This window comes from Hypanus sabinus, chromosome 11 (genome assembly GCF_030144855.1).
Source record: "Hypanus sabinus isolate sHypSab1 chromosome 11, sHypSab1.hap1, whole genome shotgun sequence".
In the NCBI taxonomy this organism is placed as follows: domain Eukaryota; kingdom Metazoa; phylum Chordata; class Chondrichthyes; order Myliobatiformes; family Dasyatidae; genus Hypanus; species Hypanus sabinus.
The window spans coordinates 52,676,527-52,693,510 of record NC_082716.1 but is presented as its reverse complement, the minus strand read 5'-3'; the positions used below and the strand labels follow the sequence as shown (position 1 = coordinate 52,693,510).

At 39.5% G+C, this 16,984-nt stretch overlaps 1 protein-coding gene across 1 annotated transcript in view; it reads left to right on the top strand.

The window, feature by feature from the left end:
* Positions 1–882: 882 nt before the first annotated feature.
* LOC132401960 (cytochrome P450 4B1-like) overlaps positions 883–16,984 on the top strand; it is a 37,781-nt gene continuing 21,679 nt past the window's right edge. The window contains exons 1-5 of the mRNA XM_059984340.1: positions 883–1,056; positions 8,483–8,627; positions 10,317–10,361; positions 12,410–12,537; positions 13,493–13,617. Coding sequence (XP_059840323.1) covers positions 883–1,056; positions 8,483–8,627; positions 10,317–10,361; positions 12,410–12,537; positions 13,493–13,617 — 617 coding nt within the window. The remainder of the gene's footprint in view (positions 1,057–8,482; positions 8,628–10,316; positions 10,362–12,409; positions 12,538–13,492; positions 13,618–16,984) is intronic.

Below are 16,984 nucleotides of genomic sequence, written 5' to 3'. Positions count from 1 at the left end.
TCTATTAGAGCTCACACTGATTTTGCCAGCAGCAACACCCAGACTGAGAAAATAAAGTTTTAATTAAAAAAACACCATTTAAAAAAACATTTATATGAATTAATTTAAGAAGTCTGCTTTTTGAGCTTAATATACTATTTGTCTCTAGCTGAATCACTCTAACGAATTCTTTGTCATTATGAGGTTGCAGTTTTTTAACTGTGTGGGAAACAGTAAAAATCCCAATGTTGTTATGAGGCAGTATTTCCAGGTTTAAGGTTAAGTACTTTATTACGTTTAATTAGAAATAAGACTAAACTGCATTCAACTTGACCTGGGAGTGCCAGAGGTTAAAACAGTCAGTTGTTATTTCTTTCAAATTAATCAGGGAAACACCTATAGATTAAATTCTGAATAATATCCAATGTGTAATTTCAAGACACTGCCTTCTATGTAAACAATATTTTGACAACTTATGCATATTTACTAGGGAAGACTGTGGCAAGTCATTGCAAAATTTCTTAGGAATTCTTATTTGAGTTTTACAATTTGAGTATGAGTAGGATTGTTGCCATGATAATGTATGTCATGAAGGCTGTATTTCACAATGCTAACCAATAAAACTACAACAAATTTCACAATAATTCTGATCTGAAGAGAAATAAATGATAAAAATCAAATATAGGCTGCAGATAACTGAAAAAATGCAGTATGGCACAAGATATGTTTGAGAGTTGAACTATTTGCATTGATTTGATTATCAGAATTTGATTAATAATACAGGTGTAGCTGTTAAAAGGCAGATTCAACGAGAATTGTTCTCAGACCAGATTGAACTCAGATACTTAGTCATCTCTTTGAATACGGTCATCCAAATAACGGCTGTAACAGCAATTACAGAAAATGCTCTCATATACGATAGATCTATATCAATTACTTCAGTTATTAGTTGGTATCTTTGCAGTATCCATTTTGATCAAGATATTGAATCTTTTTCGTAAGAGATGGATGTTAATGGAGGCAATGAAACCCTTCCCAGGACCTCCTTCACACTGGTTATACGGGCATGCACATGAGGTATGTATAAAATTAGCCAATGAAGTTATCTGAGAACTATCTTTCTAGACAATATCGGAAATAACCAATACCTGCAATTTTGTGGATCCATTGTAGTGTGTTGTTGATTCAAAGTATAATTTATGTGGCTACCTATAATGTTGCTATTTTAACATTATTTATTTCTAACTGCTCAGGTCATGTCGTAACATTTTCATCTATAACGATCAAATTTGTGAGTTTCAGCCTTAAGACAGTCTCTAAATTTACACTGCAGTTTAGTGTGCCAGTACAGAGAAGGAACACGATATATTCAAAACTATCATTCTTGAAGTAAAGCAAATTTTCCTTGCAGTGAGGATCATTGATGCCTGGAAATACATTGTTAGGAAATTGATGACCCATCGAGAAAATCTTCTCTTCACGTTTCTCATGCACATAAACTGTCATATATTTTTGGAGACGGTCACTGAATTCTCCTTCTATTGAGCCTTGTTTTCTCCTTTCAATGTCATCAAAATCAAGCAGATTAGCAGACCATTCATCTCATTCCCCTTCATTATAAAATAGCTGCTCTGTTTGCTTGCGTGCCAACATACTTCAGTATAAAAATTAAATATATACAGTGCAGTATTTTGTAATAATCCAAAGTGATATTATTGTACAGTAACAATAAATATACTCCTTATAATATAAAAATATTTGCTTTTTTCTATAAACTATGCATGGTGTGTTCTGTATGGTTCTGCTTTCTCCTTTGAGTTCTCATGTTATTATCTGAGATATTGTCACCTCACTGATGTTTTGCCGATACTGTATCTGTACTCTTGTCCACAAGTCACAGTTCTTCAACATTCTTTCCTTTCCCCCTTCCCCGCTGAATGATCTGTGAATATTTTATGCTCTTTTTTTTCTTGTACAGCTTTTGTCTGCCTACCTGATCTTTATAACTTTTCAATACTAGAAGGTGATTCCAGCACTCATACACACTGAGTTTTAAATAAACTGATAGATATCTAAAAGAATTAAAACTTCTGGTTAGGCTCTCCAGGTAAGTATTGAAGGCCTCCTGTATTATTCACCAATTCGAAATTCAATGATTAAAATTGTTCTATTCTGTTCACTTGACATATTGTCAGAATAAGTCCATTCAAATACTGTCACTTTTAATAATGAAAGTTTACAGCAATTTCCTGATGCATCTGTTGATTACAGCTCTGAGCTGTTTCCAATGGACAATCCCTGGAGCTATTTAGCTATGGAGCTAATCACACAGGCAGATAGCTGCATAGCTCCTGCTTCAGCCTCAGTGGCTCTGAGTGAGGGAGGAATGGATCATTCATGACGTCAGCAAGTTAGACCAGTGGGAAGAATTTAAAAGGAGAGAGGTTTTTCTTCAGCGGTTTGAACAAGGCATGACTGCACAGGCACATGGATGTCAGCAAGTTAGACCGGTGGGAAGAATTTTAAAAGAAGACAGCTTTATAGAGTGGGCACCGGAGGAGCAGGCAATGGAGTGGAGGGAGTCAGAGTGGGAGGGCTTTGGTTCAATGTGGCTTTGGCGATAATGGGTCGAGGCGAGGTAAGTTACTTGTGAAGAAAAGGAATATGAAGTATGTCTGTGAGAGTGGTGTTCTGTACTGGGTGTCAGATATGGGATGGCCACATTGGCACAGGTGCATCGAGCTGCAGCTGCTTAGGGACCACGTTAGGGAAATGGAGATGCAGCTCGATGACCTTTGTCTGGTCAGGGAATGTGAGGAGGTGATAGAGAGGGGCTATAGGCAAGTAGTCACACAGGGTACTTGGGAGACAGATAAGTGAGTAACAATCAGGAGTGGGAAGGGCAGGAGTCAGATACTACCCCTGTGGCTGTACTCCTGTTTGAGTACTGTTGGGGGGAGGGGGAACAGCCTACCCTGGGGAAACAACAGAGGCCGCACCTCTGGCACGGAGTCTGGCCCTGTGGCTTGGAATGGTAGGGAAAGGAAGAGGATGGCAGTAGTGATAGGGGACTCTATAGTTAGGGGGTCAGATAGGTGATTCTGTGGACGCAGGAAAGAAATATGTATGGTAGTTCGCTCCCAGGTGCCAGGGTCCAGGATGTTTCTGATCATGTCCAAGGTATCCTGAAGTGGGAAGTTGAACAGCCAGAGGTCATGGTACATATCATGAAAAGGGAGAAAAAGGGAGGAGATCCTGAAAACAGACTACAAGGAGTTAGGAAAGAAGCTGAGAAGCGGACCTCAAAGGTAGTAATCTCAGGATTACTGCCTGTGCCATGCGACAGTGAGTATAGGAATAGAGTGAGGTGGAAGATAAATGTGTGGCTGAGGGATTGGAGTAGGGGGCAGTGATTTAGATTTCTGGATCATTGAGACCTCTTTTGGCGCAGGTGTGACCTGTACAAAAAGGACAGGTTCCACTTGAATCCGAGAGGGACCAATATCCTGGCAGGGAGGTTTGCTAAGGCTATTGGGGAGAGTTTAAACCAGAATTGCTGAGGTTGGGAACCAAACTGAAGAGACAGAGGAAGGGGTGGTTGGCTCACAAATAGAGAAAGCTTGTAGACAGTGTGAGAGGGAGGTTAGGCAGGTGATAGTGAAAGGATGTGCTCAGACTGATGGTTTGAGATGTGTCTATTTTAATGCAAAGAGTATCATGAACAAAATTGGATGAGCTTAGAGCATGGATCAGTATTTGGAGTTATGATGTTGTGGCCATTACAGAGACTTGGATGGCTCAAGGGCAGGAATGGTTACTTAGAGTGCCAGGCTTTAGATGTTTCCGAAAGGACAAGGAGGGAGGCAAAAGAGGTGGGGGCATGGCACTGTTGATCAGAGATAGTGTCATGGCTGCAGAAAAGGAGGAAGTCATGGAGGGATTGTCTACTGAGTCTCTGTGGGTGAAAGTTAGAAACAGGAAGGGGTCAATAACTCTACTGGGTGTTTCTTATAGACCATCCAATAGTAACAGGGAAATCAAGGAGCAGATAGGGAGACAGATTATGGAATGGTGTGGAAATAACAGGGATGTCGTGATGGGGAATTTTAATTTCCCCAATATTGATTGGCATCTCCCTAGAGCGAGGTGTTTAGATGGGGTTAGGTGTGTTCAGGAAGGTTTCCTGACACAGTATGTAGATAAGCCTACAAGAGGAGAGGCTGTACTTAATCTCATATTGGGAAATGAATCTGGTCAGGTGTCAGGTCTCTCAGTGGGAGAGCACTTTGGAGATGGTGATAACAATTCTCTCTCCTTTACCATAGCATTGGAGAGGGATAGGAACAGTTAGGAAATTGTTTAATTGGAGTAAGGGGTAATATGAAGCTATCAGGCAGGAACTTGGAAGCATAAATTGGGAATAGATGTTCTCAGGGAAATGTATGGCAGAAATGTTGCAAACGTTCATGGGATATTTGCGTGGCGTTCTGCACAAGTATGTTCCAATGAGACAGGGAAACAATGGTGTACAAATGGAGTTGAAAATATAGTCAAGAAGAAAAGAAAAGCTTACAAAAAGTTCAAAAAACTAGGTAATGATAGAGATCTAGAAATTTATAAAGCTAGCAGGAGGGAGCTTAAGAATGAAATTAGGAGAGCCAGAAGGGGCCATGAGAAGGCCTTGGCGAGCAGGATTAGGGAAAACCCCAAGTCATTCTACAAGTATGTGAAGAGCAAGAGAATATGACGTGAGAGAATAGGTCCAATCAACTGTGACAGTGGAAAAGTGTGTATGGAACTGGAGGAGGTAGCAGAAGTACTTAATGATGACTTTGCCTCAGTATTCACTACGGAAAAGAACCTTAGCAATTGTAGGGATGACCTACAGCAGGCTGAAAAGCTTGAACATATAGACGTTAAGAAAGAGGATGTGCTGGAGCTTTTGGGAAGCATCAAGTTGGGTAAGTCACTGGGACTGGATGAGATGTACCCCAGGCTACTGTGGGAAGTGAGGGAGGAGACTGCTGAGCCTCTCGCAATGATCTTTACATCATCAATGTGGACTATAGAGGTTCCGGAGGATTGAAGGGTTGCAGATGTTGTTCCCTTATTCAAGAAAGGGAGTAGAGATAGCCTAGAAAATTATAGACCAGTGAGTCTTACTTCAGTGTTTGGTAAGTTAATGGAGACGATCCTGAGAGGCAGGATTTATGAACATTTAGAGAGGCATAATACGATTAGGAATAGTCAGCATGGCTTTGTCAAAGGCAGGTCATGCGTTATGAGCCTGATTTTTAATTCATACATCTGCCTCTGTAAGAATCTTTTAATATGTCCCCATCATGTCATCCTCTACCAGTACCCACACCGACAAGCACTTACCACTCTCTGAGTAAAAAATTCTACCTCTCACATCTCCTCTGAACCTTCCTCCATTCACCTTAAAAGGATGCCTTTGGTATTGGGCATCTATGCCCTAGAAAAAAGCACTGGCAGTGCACTCCATCAATGCCTCTTATCATCTTATACTATTATCCTCTATCAAGCCGTTTCTCACCCTCCTTTGCTTCCAAGGAGAAAAGCCCTAGCTCTCTCAACCTTTCCTTATAAGACATGCTCCACATCCTTCCTACAATGAGATGACCAGAAATGAACACAGTATTCCAAGTGTTGTCTAACCAGAGTCATGTAAAGATGCAATGTTATCTCATGGCTCTTAAACTTAACCTACAAATAATGAAGGCCAACACACCATACACCTTCCTAACCACCTTATCAACTTGCATGCCAACTTTGGGGAACCTAAGGGCTAGAGTCCTAAGCTTCCTCTGTATGTTCCTCAACACTGCTAAGAATCCTGCCATTAACTTTGTATTCTGCCTTGAGGTTCAACCTTCAGTGAATACTAAACACTTTTCCAGTTTGAACTCCATCTGCCACTTCTAAGCTCAGAATCCTGTCTAAGTCCATTTGTAGCCTATGACAATCATTCACATTATCCACAACACAATCACTTTGTATCAGCTGTAAACATACTAACACACACTTCTTCATCCAAGTCGTTTATAAAAGTTCCACACAGATCGCTGTGGAACACTACTAGTGACATACCTCCAAGCAGAATACACTCCACTTAATACCACCCTCTATTTTCTGTGGACAAGCCAATTCCAAATCTACAAAGCCAAGTTTCCAAATATCCCATGCCTATGACCTTCTGGATGAGCTTTCCATGGGGAAACTTGTTAAGCACCTGAGTAAAATCAATATACACGCCATCCACCACTCTACTTCATCAGTTTGTTTTGTAACTGCCTCAAAGAATCCAATCAGGATCACGAAGCACGGACAGCCATTACAAAGCCATGCTGGCTAAGTAAGACTATACTTCTCCAAATGCTTCTAAATTCTGTCCCTACAAAATCTCTCAACTGCTTGCCCACCACTGATGCAAGATTCACTGGTCCACAGTACAATTCACCAGATTATCCCTGAACAAAGGAACAACTGGAACAATATTTCCCAAACTCTAGTGTGGAAGCAAAGATTATCATCAATGGTCCAACAATCTCTTCTTTTGCTACCCATAATAATCTGAAGTGTATCCCATCTGGCCTCAGGGACGTATCTATTCTAATATTCTTCAAAAGCTCCAACATCAACTCTGCCTTAACCTCAACATCCTCCAGCATAATAGCCTGTTCTACACTGATCTCACATTCATCAAGGTCCCTCTCACTGGTAAACACTGAAACATATGGATAAAGTTCCTGATTGCATGTTATTTCTGCAGGATAATATTCTGAAGAACTACTAGAATTTGTAGATTTAAGTTTGCAAAAAAAAACATTATCTTGTAGAAGAGTAAAACCAACAAAAATATCTCCTCCCCACCATCCGAATTAGGACAGGACCATTGGTCCTTTTTCAGTGGCTAAAGATTTTTTCTTGTTCTATTCTTATCTACATCTGGCTTTTCACTTCTTCTGGTAATTTCCTACCCTGTCAATGTAATTGGTTTATTATTGTCATATGTATTGAAATTTTTTTAACGTGCATACCATCCAACAGATCAGAATACCATAGGAGAAGAATTAGGCTATTTGGCCCATCGACTCTACTCCACCATTTAATCATAGCTGTTCTTTTTTCTCTCCTGCTCAACCCCATTTCCCGACCTTCTCACCGTAACTTTTGATGCCATGTCCAATCTCTGCTTTAAATACACCCAACGACCTGGCCTTCACAGCTGCATGTGGCAACAAATTCCACAAATTCACCACCCTCTGGCTACAGAAATTTCTTCGCATCTCTGTTTTGAATGGACATCCTTCTATCCTGAGGCTGTGCCCTCTTGACCTAGATGGGAAACATCCTTTGAACATTCAAAAGGTTTCAATGAGATCCCCCCCCTTCATCTTTCTAAATTCCAGCAAGTACAGGCCCAGAGCCAACAAACAAACATTCCTCATATGAAACACTTTCATTCCTGGAATTATCCTTGTTTACCTCCCCTGAACCCTCTCCACTGCCAGCACATCTCTTCTAAGATGAGGAGCCCAAAACTGTTCACAATACTCAAGGTGAGTGCCTTATAAAGCCTCAGCATCACATCCCTGTTCTTGTATTTTGGACCTCTTGAAATGAATGCTAACATTGCATTTGCCTTCCTCACTACCGACTCATCCTGCAAGTTAATCTTTATCCCATCCATATGTACTACATGCCTAGTAAAAAAGGAGTGGGACAAAAACAGAATGGGAAATATAGTGTTATAGTTACAGAGACATTGTAACTACAGAGACAGAGACAGCTAAAAGGAGTGCTGTCATACATAATCAAGGACCTAGGCCATGCCTTCTTCTCGCTGCTGGATGTGGTGTATTTGGATTTTAGTGAGGTGCTTGACAAGCTTCCCCAGGGAAAGCTCATCCAGAAGGTCATAGGCATAGATCCCACACCACCAGATTTAGGAACAGTTATCACCTTTCAGCCATCAAGTTCCTGAAACCAGTGTAGATCACTTACCTCAACTCTTCACTGATTACACAACCTATGGACTCACTTTCAAGGACTCTACAACTCATGTTCAGTTTTATTTATTTTTATTTATTATTTATTTTATTTTTATTATAACTTACTGTTATAATTTTTTTTGTTTATGCAGACTGTCTTCTTTTGCACATTGTTTATTCGCCCGTCTTTGTCTGTAGTTTTTCATCGATTCTATTGTATTTCTCTGTTGTACTGTGAATGCCTGCAAGAAAATAAATCTCAGAGTAGACACAACCATACTTAGATAATAAGTTGACTTTGAGCTTGAACTTTGACTGCAGGTAAACAATTAAAGTGCAAGGCCATGATGAGATGGAATGAGAGATCAATATTTCATCTTTCTCATTTAAGACGTCTGTCCAAGAATGTCAGGTCTGACAAGATTTCTGGAGGCAAAATCTTCCAAGTTTGTCAATGTTTTATTCTGTCTCATTTAATTTCATTACAGCTTGCTCAAGATGGGGCTAATTTGGATAAGGCTGTGCAATGGGCAGAGAGCTATCCATATGGCCACCAAGTGTGGATTGGTCCATTTACAGCATTTTTAGCTCTGTACCATCCCGATTATGCCAAGGCATTGCTTGCAGTTTCAGGTGAGGAATTTCAGACTTTTCCTGGATGTATAAACTAGAAGTCCTAGTTTTAATTTTTAAGAGATCCTGTATCATTGCCTTATTCTAATGAAAATCTGTCCACAGTACAAAAATGGCATTACAGGGCCTCTCTAGGTTACAAATAACCTGACCTGTGGAAATCTGAATTTACACAAATTCTACCATATGTTTTTAAAGCACGTTTCAAGCTAGACAATTAAAGATTTTCATGAGATTCCTTAATGATTGGATGCAGTATATATTTCATTAATTTAATTATGGCTAGCATTAAGGTGATTATTAAATGAAATTAGAGAATTATAATGTATAAATGGAACAATGTTACATGGGTTATGATAGACAATAGACTTTTTATGGAGAAGTTGGCTGACAGACAGTTCTCAGGAATGGAACCATTATATATCCCAGGCAGAGACTGTATTTTGGTTTTTCTGTAATGTCCTATCCACAAGAAAAGAAGTGTCCATTTTAATGAGTGAGACTTTACAATATGGATGATTTTAAAAAATGATTCTTTCTCTACTATTATTTTCATTGATATATAAAAATAAACAAAATATACAGATTTAATTATTGATTCTAAATTTGTAAAAGTACAAGTGCAATGGTATACGACTATTTAATGTGTGGCAGTGCATTGTGTTTGCTCTGACTCTTTGTTAAGAGATTTATTTACTTGGCTTCTTTGAAAATTTCCGAAGTTCATTTCTTATCCAGTCTCATTTTTCTGCTCCTTTGAACTCAATTTATACCTCTCTCTATCTCCTCTCTTCTGCTTCTGGCTGATGCTTGTCTGCTCGGTTGTGACCCCTTAGTCTGTCTTTATTTGTAGACAAAATACAGTAAATCCTTCATTTTAAGTCAAGCCATTTTGTCATTTGGAAAAGAATTTGAGAACTGGGATGATTTACCCTGCAGAACAGCTTTGTTAACAGCTTCACATCGTACACAAAAATACTATTATTAAGAAATATTTTTAAAAACTTTTAATTCCAGTGAGAAAAGATTGACTAATCCATTTAAAAAATATGAATTTGTGGTACTTCTGTGGATTCCACGGTGGAGCTTATATGCTTTGACATGGCACTCCTGAAAAGTGTCCTGAATGAGGGGCAGTCCATTAGTGAATGTTGAAAATAATTTGGATACTTGTCACCCATCCATCCCTATAAGACTAAACAAGGTCTCGGCTTTTTCTCAAGGCCACTTGGCCGTAAACTAAATTAGATTTTTTTTGTAACTTTTCTGAGCTATTGTTGAAATAATTAACTGAATTCCAAACAGTAAAGGACCTTACAGACAGTATTATTTATTCAGGGGTTTCAGGGCCACAAGCTGTGAATTTCCTGTTATTAACTTAAATAGATGAAAAATTAGGATTTTGGGAATAAAATTCCCAACTAATACCTTGTTAGGGGATTAAATGTGCTCTCAGGTTTACCTAGTATCATACGATAATGTATGAAATTAATCTCAGAAAATGGAAATAAAGATAATTAACTTTTAGTTTTAATTTGTGAAGAGACTGAAATTGTTTTTGTTGGGAAGTGACGAGAGGAAAATAATTCATCTTTTAAAAATTCAGATGTACAAATAATGAAGAAAAGAACAAATTACTTATATAATTTTGACTGTTGAACAATCTGCTTCTTTGCTTACATATTTCAGAACCTAAAGATGATGTGGTCTACCGGTTTATGCTTCCTTGGATTGGTATGTACTATGAGCAATAATCATTGGAGTATTGCTTTATCACAAACCGCACAATATGTTAGTAACTTTTCAGATCCTCCCCATTACTGTGACCCTCATCATTTCTGTACATCCTTGTGGATGCCTGTATGCATCCATCTCAAATGTGCAAAACAACAAGAAAAAATTGGGTCTAAAATGTCAGAAGAGCACTGTAAGGATATGGCAGAATTTCCATACTCATACAAAACAAAGCCAGGCAGAATCACAGATCACAGCAAGTCCCTTCCTGATGTACTTAATACATTCTATTTTGAACAGATGGGAATGGATATCAGCACACACCCTGACTGCCTCTAATGCATCAGGATCCACAGTCACCCCTGTGAGTCCACAGAATGTGAACCTTAATGCTTTAGGTCGGTGACACTTCATCGGACCTGTAACATTGACTGTTTGTTTCTTCTATGTGTAGCAAGAAAGATTTCATTATTTCTCTTACATTCCAATTTTACACCATCTAACTTCCCTATTTTTCAGTTCATGTAAGTAGACCACCCAATTCCCCTGCAGTTTAATGTTTACATGTAAAAAGATTCTCCTATTCTGTTTTTTTTATTGAAGAATAATTTCACAGTTCACTATTTTTCTTACCACCTTCCATCTTCTTAGCCAGTTGCCTAAGCAGTCGACACTTCCTTGCTTTCACATGGCTAAGTCAAGGGAAGGCTTAGATTTTCCTTATGGGACTTAAGAAGCACTTCTGCCTCTTTTAATCTCAGATAATCTTTGAAAAAATAAGAGAATAAAATGCAAACACGAGGAAATCTGCAGATGCTGGAAATTCAAACAACAATACAGACAAAATGCTGGTAGAACACAGCAGGCTAGGCAGCATCTATAGGGAGAAGTGATGTCGACGTTTCGGGCCGAGGCCCTTCGTCAGAACTAATCGAAAGGAAAGATAGTAAGAGATTTGAAAGTAGTGGGGGGAGGGGGAAATGCGAAATGATAGGAGAAGACTGGAGGGGGAGGGATGAAGCTAAGAGCTGGAAAGGTGATTGGCGAAAGTGATACAGAGCCGGAGAAGGGAAAGGATCATGGGACGGGAGGCCTCAGGAGAAAGAAAGTGGGGGGAGCACCAGAGGGAGATGGAGAACAGGCAAACAACTAAATATGTCAGGGATGGGGTAAGAAGGGGAGGAGGGGCATTAACAGAAATTAGAAAAGTCAATGTTCATGCCATCAGGTTGGAGGCTACCCAGCCGGTATATAAGGTGTTGTTTCTCCAACCTGAGTTTGGATTCATATTGACAATAGAGGAGGCCATGGATAGACATATCAGAATGGGAATGGGATGTGGAATTAAAATGTGTGGCCACTGGGAGATCCTGCTTTTTCTGGCAGACCGAGCGTAGGTGTTCCAGGTGAGGCAACACTTCCCCTGTGAGTCGGCTGGTGTGGTATACTGCGTCCGGTGCTCCCGGTGTGGCCTTTTATATATTGGCGAGACCCGACGCAGACTGGGAGACCGTCAATTACGCCTAGAAACTATTTTGCTTTCTAATCTACTTCTCTGCTCCTTCCCAGAAGGAGCTAACTTAATAGGTATTGTCCACCACTGACTGTACCTGTATTTCACCCTGTTCCTTCCCAGTAAGTTGACATTTTTCATGTGAGAGATAAAGTAGTGAACTTCAGCAGTATGCTAGATCAAGAGACAGTCACGAAACCAGTGCATTTTTAAGGACAACACTCTGTGAAGTAAGGAAAAGTAACCATCTTGGCTAATTTTAGCTTTCCTATCCTCAGGAGCTCTGAGACTGAATGATCAAACTGTCATCTTAGCTGAAGTAATCTGAATAAGAAATTAAATGTTTGAATCTTCCTAATTTCTAGGTTTTAGTTCCATATTTTTCAATGTGTTTATCAATTGAGAGGGCTCCATAACTGCTTCATTTCAAATTAATCATCCAACTCTTTACTGGAGCAAAAGTCTTTTAATTTAACAAGCAGATTAAAAGGGTGCATAATGCTTGTATTTAGAAATAAAACTCTATGAATTTCAGGTGATGGCTTGCTAATATCCAGTGGTCAGAAGTGGTATCGTCATCGGCGACTATTGACACCTGGGTTCCACTACGATGTATTAAAGCTTTATGTGCAGGAAATCGCAGAGGCCACTAGAATCATGCTGGTATGTCTTCTGAGACTTCTAATAACTCTTAATTGTGACTTTCCAGTAAGAGTGGGATACTGGTTATTGAAAGGAATATTAGCTATTTACATTTGAAGCATTTTTACCATCCAGACCCCACTCTTTGTACGATTCCTACATGAAATGTGTTGGTACCGTTTGCTGGGGCTTGCACCAAACAACCTTTAGATGAATTTCCTAGTAAATTCCCCCTAATGGATTATCATAATGTTGACAGAATGGTATTGGAGATTCTGTTCATATGGTTAATTTACAGGGGAAAAGCAAATTAATATACCCCATCCGTTATATAGAAATACATTTCTAGCAAGATTATATTAATGCATTGTACAGGAGGCATACAGTACAACTACCAAGATCTTAACTTTACATTGCAAACAATTTCTTAGTCATCTCTAAATCTCCCTAAATATGGATGGTTTCACTCTGCTTTGGCACGGAGTAACTTCATTCATAATGTAAAATTGACATAGGATTTGTTGTAGATAATTACATATTTAAGTAAATTGACTGTGTAAATGTTAATAGCGTTAGCTTGGCAAGATATTAGTAAGTGGGAGTCTTAATTCATTGATAAATATCTTAGAGCAGTTCCCAATCCGTTTTATGTCCTGGACCAATATCATTAAGAAAGGGGCCAGTGAACCCCAGGTTGGGAAGCCTTAGAGCCATGTTAAATTTTGGTTGGATGCCTGATTAGTAATCAGGGCTAAAATTAAAGTGGTTATATTTTCCCTACCTTCTGTAGCTAAGCACTCAATATAGCAGTGTAATATTTCATATGAGAGAGTTTGCAGATGCTGGATGAAGGGTCCCTGATGAAGGGGTTAGGCCCAAATGTCGACTCTTTATTCCTGTCCAAAGATGCTACCCAACCTGCTGAGTTCCTCCAGCATTTTGTGTGTGTTGATGTGAATAACATCTTTTTCCACAGGACAAATGGGAACTACTCAGCACAAATGGGAAATCAGTGGAGCTTTACCATCATCTGAGCCTTATGACTCTGGATAGTATTCTGAAGTGTGCCTTCAGTTATCGTAGCAATTGTCAGATTGAAAGGTTAGAAAATTATAATGCATTATTTTTATTATTAATGGTTGCCCACTTTTCAATATTTAAAAAAAACAAGAGTCTTGCTCTATCCTACTCATTGGGAGCCTTGCCTGCCTCCCAATATCCACTTACAGTGCTTGTTTACCTTCTTTTAATCTTGTGGTTAGTATGAATAATATTTTCTGATCTAGCTCTTCCTTTTTGTTTAACAAGGCTGTTATTTACTGTTTATTAGTCATTTTATAGTTTATTAGTTTAAGTAATTAACTAGTTACATAATACTTAATAAAAAGCATAGGAATTAATTGACAGATTTGCTTTTCACTTTAACCTTTTCTGCTTTTTCTCCTTCTGCCTTTCACTCTCTCCTTTTTCCTCTCTCATCACAGTGACTCCTGTTCATTTATACAGGCCCTTCTGCATACCATGTCCATAAACCAAAAGACATAGGAGGCAAAATAGGCCATTCAGCCCATCGAGTCTGCTCACCAATCCACCATGGCTGATCATGGATCCCTCTCTACCCCATACGTCTGCCTTCCTGCCATAACCTTTGATGCCTTGACCAATCAGAAAACTATTAACTTTTGCTTTAAATATACGCACAGACTTGGCCTCCACTGCAGTCTGTGGCACAGCTTTCCACAGATTCACTACCTTCTGTCTAAACAAGATCCTCCTTACCTCTATTCTAAAGGGTCACCCCTCAATTTTGAGGCTGTGCCTTCTAGTTTTGGATACCCCCCGATAGGAAACATCTTCTCCATCTCAACCCTATCTAGTCCTTTCAACATTCAGTAGGTTTCAATGAGATCCTCACACATTCTTCTAAATTCTAGTGAATACAGGCCCAAAGCTGCCAAATGTTCCTCATTTGTTAACCCCTTCATTCCTGGAATCATCCTCTTGAACCTCCCCTGGACCCCCTCCAATGGCAACACATCCTTTCTGAGATATGGGGCCCAGAACTGTTTATAATACTCCAAGTGCAGGCTGACCAATGTCTTATAAAACCTCAGCATTATCTCCTTGCTTTTGTATTCCATTCCCCTTGAAATGAATGTCAACATTTCATTTACCTTCTTTACCACAGACTCAACCTGTAAATTAACCTTCTGGGAGTCTTGCATGAGGACTCCTAAGTCCCTCTGCACCTCTGATGTTTGATTTTTCTCCCCACTCAAATAATAGTCTGCACTTTTGTTCCTTTCATCAAAATGCATTATCATACATTTCCCAACACTGTATTCCATCTACCCCTTTTTACCATTCTTCCAATGTGTCTATGTCCTTCTGCAATAACATTGCTTTCTCAGCACTAACTACCCCTGCACCTATTTTTGTATCATCTTCAAACTTTGCCACAAAGCCATTAATTCCATTATCAAAATCACTGACAAACAATGTGAAAAGTAGTGGTCCCAATACTGACCCCTGAGGAACACCACTAGTCACTGGTAGCCAACCAGAAAAGGCCCCCTTTATTCCCACTCACTGTCGCTTGCCTGTCAGCCATTCCTCTATCCATGCCAGTATCTTTCCTGTAATGACATGGGATTTTATCTTGTTAAGTAGGCTCATGTGTGGTACCTTAACAAATGCCTTCTGCAAATCCAAGTAAATGACACCCACTGCCTCTCCTTTGTCCACCCTGCTTGTTACTTCCTCGTAGAACTCTAACAGATTTGTCAGGAAAGATTTCCCTTTACAGAAACCATGCTGACTTTGACTTATTTTATCATTAATCTCCAAGTACCCCTAAGTCTCATCCTTAATAATAGACTCCAACACTTTCCCAACCACTGAGGTCATGCTAACTGGCCTATAATTTCCTTTCTTTTGCTTTCCTCCCTTCTTAAAGAGTGGAATAACATTTGCAATCTTCCAGTCCTCCAGGACCATGCCAGACTAAAGTGATTCTTGAACGATCATTACCAATGCATCTGCTATCTCTTCAGCAACCTCCTTCTGAACTCTGGGATGCGGTCATCTGGTGCCATCTGCCTTACGAGTCTGCCCAGCACTTTTTCCTTTGTAATAGCAATGGCACTTACTCCTGCTTCCTGTCGCTCACAGACCTCTGGCACACTGCTAGTGTCTTCCACAGTCAATACAGATGCAAAGTACCCATTCAGTTCATCTGCCATATCTTTATCCCCCATTATTACCTTACCAGCATCATTTTCCAGTGGTCCGATATCAACCCTCACTTCCCTTTTACTCTTTATATAAATGAAAACACTTTCAGTATCTTGCTTTATATTATTGGCTAGTTTGCCCTCATATTTCATCTTTTCTCTTCTTATGGCCTTTTTAGTTGCCTTTTGTTGGATTTTAAAACCTTCCCAATCATCCACTTGCTTTTGCTACATTTTATGCCCTTTCCTTAGCTTTAATGGAATCCTTAATTTCCCTTGTCCATCGCAGTTGCCTACCCCTGCCATTTGAGAACAAGTTCTTCTGTGGGACATATCTATATTGCGTCTTGTGAAATATTCCCAGAAACTTCAGCCACTTCTGCTCTGCCGTCATCCCCACAGGAATCCTTATCCAATCCACCTGGGCAAGCTCCTCTCTCATGTCTCTGTAATTCCCTTTATTCCATTGCAATACTGATACCCCTGACTTAGGCTTTTCCCTCTCAAATTGCAGTATGAATTCAATCATATTATGATCACTGTCTCTTATTCTTTCCTTTACCTTAAGCTCCCTAATAAAATCTGGATTATTACACGACACCCAATCTAAGATAGCTTTGCCTTCAAGCACAAGCTGCTGCTGAAAGCCATATTGCAGGTATTCAACAAATTCCCTCTCTTGCATATCGACACCAATCTGATTTTCCCAATCCCCTTGCATATGGAAGTCCCTATTACAATTGTGACATTCCCCTTATTACTTGACCTTTCCAGCTCCCTTTGCAATCTCAACCCCACATCGTGGCTACTATTTGGAGGCCTATATATGATTCCCATAATGTTTTTTCACCCTTGCAGTTTTTAACTACACCCATAATGATTGGACATTCTCTGACCCTATGTCACCTCTTTCTAAGGATATAATTTCATCTCTTACCAACAGAGCCACACTACTGCTTATGCCTTCCTGCCTGTCCTTTTGATACAAAATGTATCCTTTGATATTAAGCTCCCAGCTATGACAAATGGCATGACTTTGTCCATGCCAACTATCAATTATCTGTCTATGCTAATCCAATTTCATCTATAGCCTTCTATGCTTAGGTTTCAAATGCTGTGAATATACCTTCCTTAATATCTATCTCAGCCATGAAATAAAGGTGGGGAACTGCAAACTCCATAAAGTCATGTTGATACTACAGTAACTATAGTAAGGAAGGCTGAGGTTAAGAGCA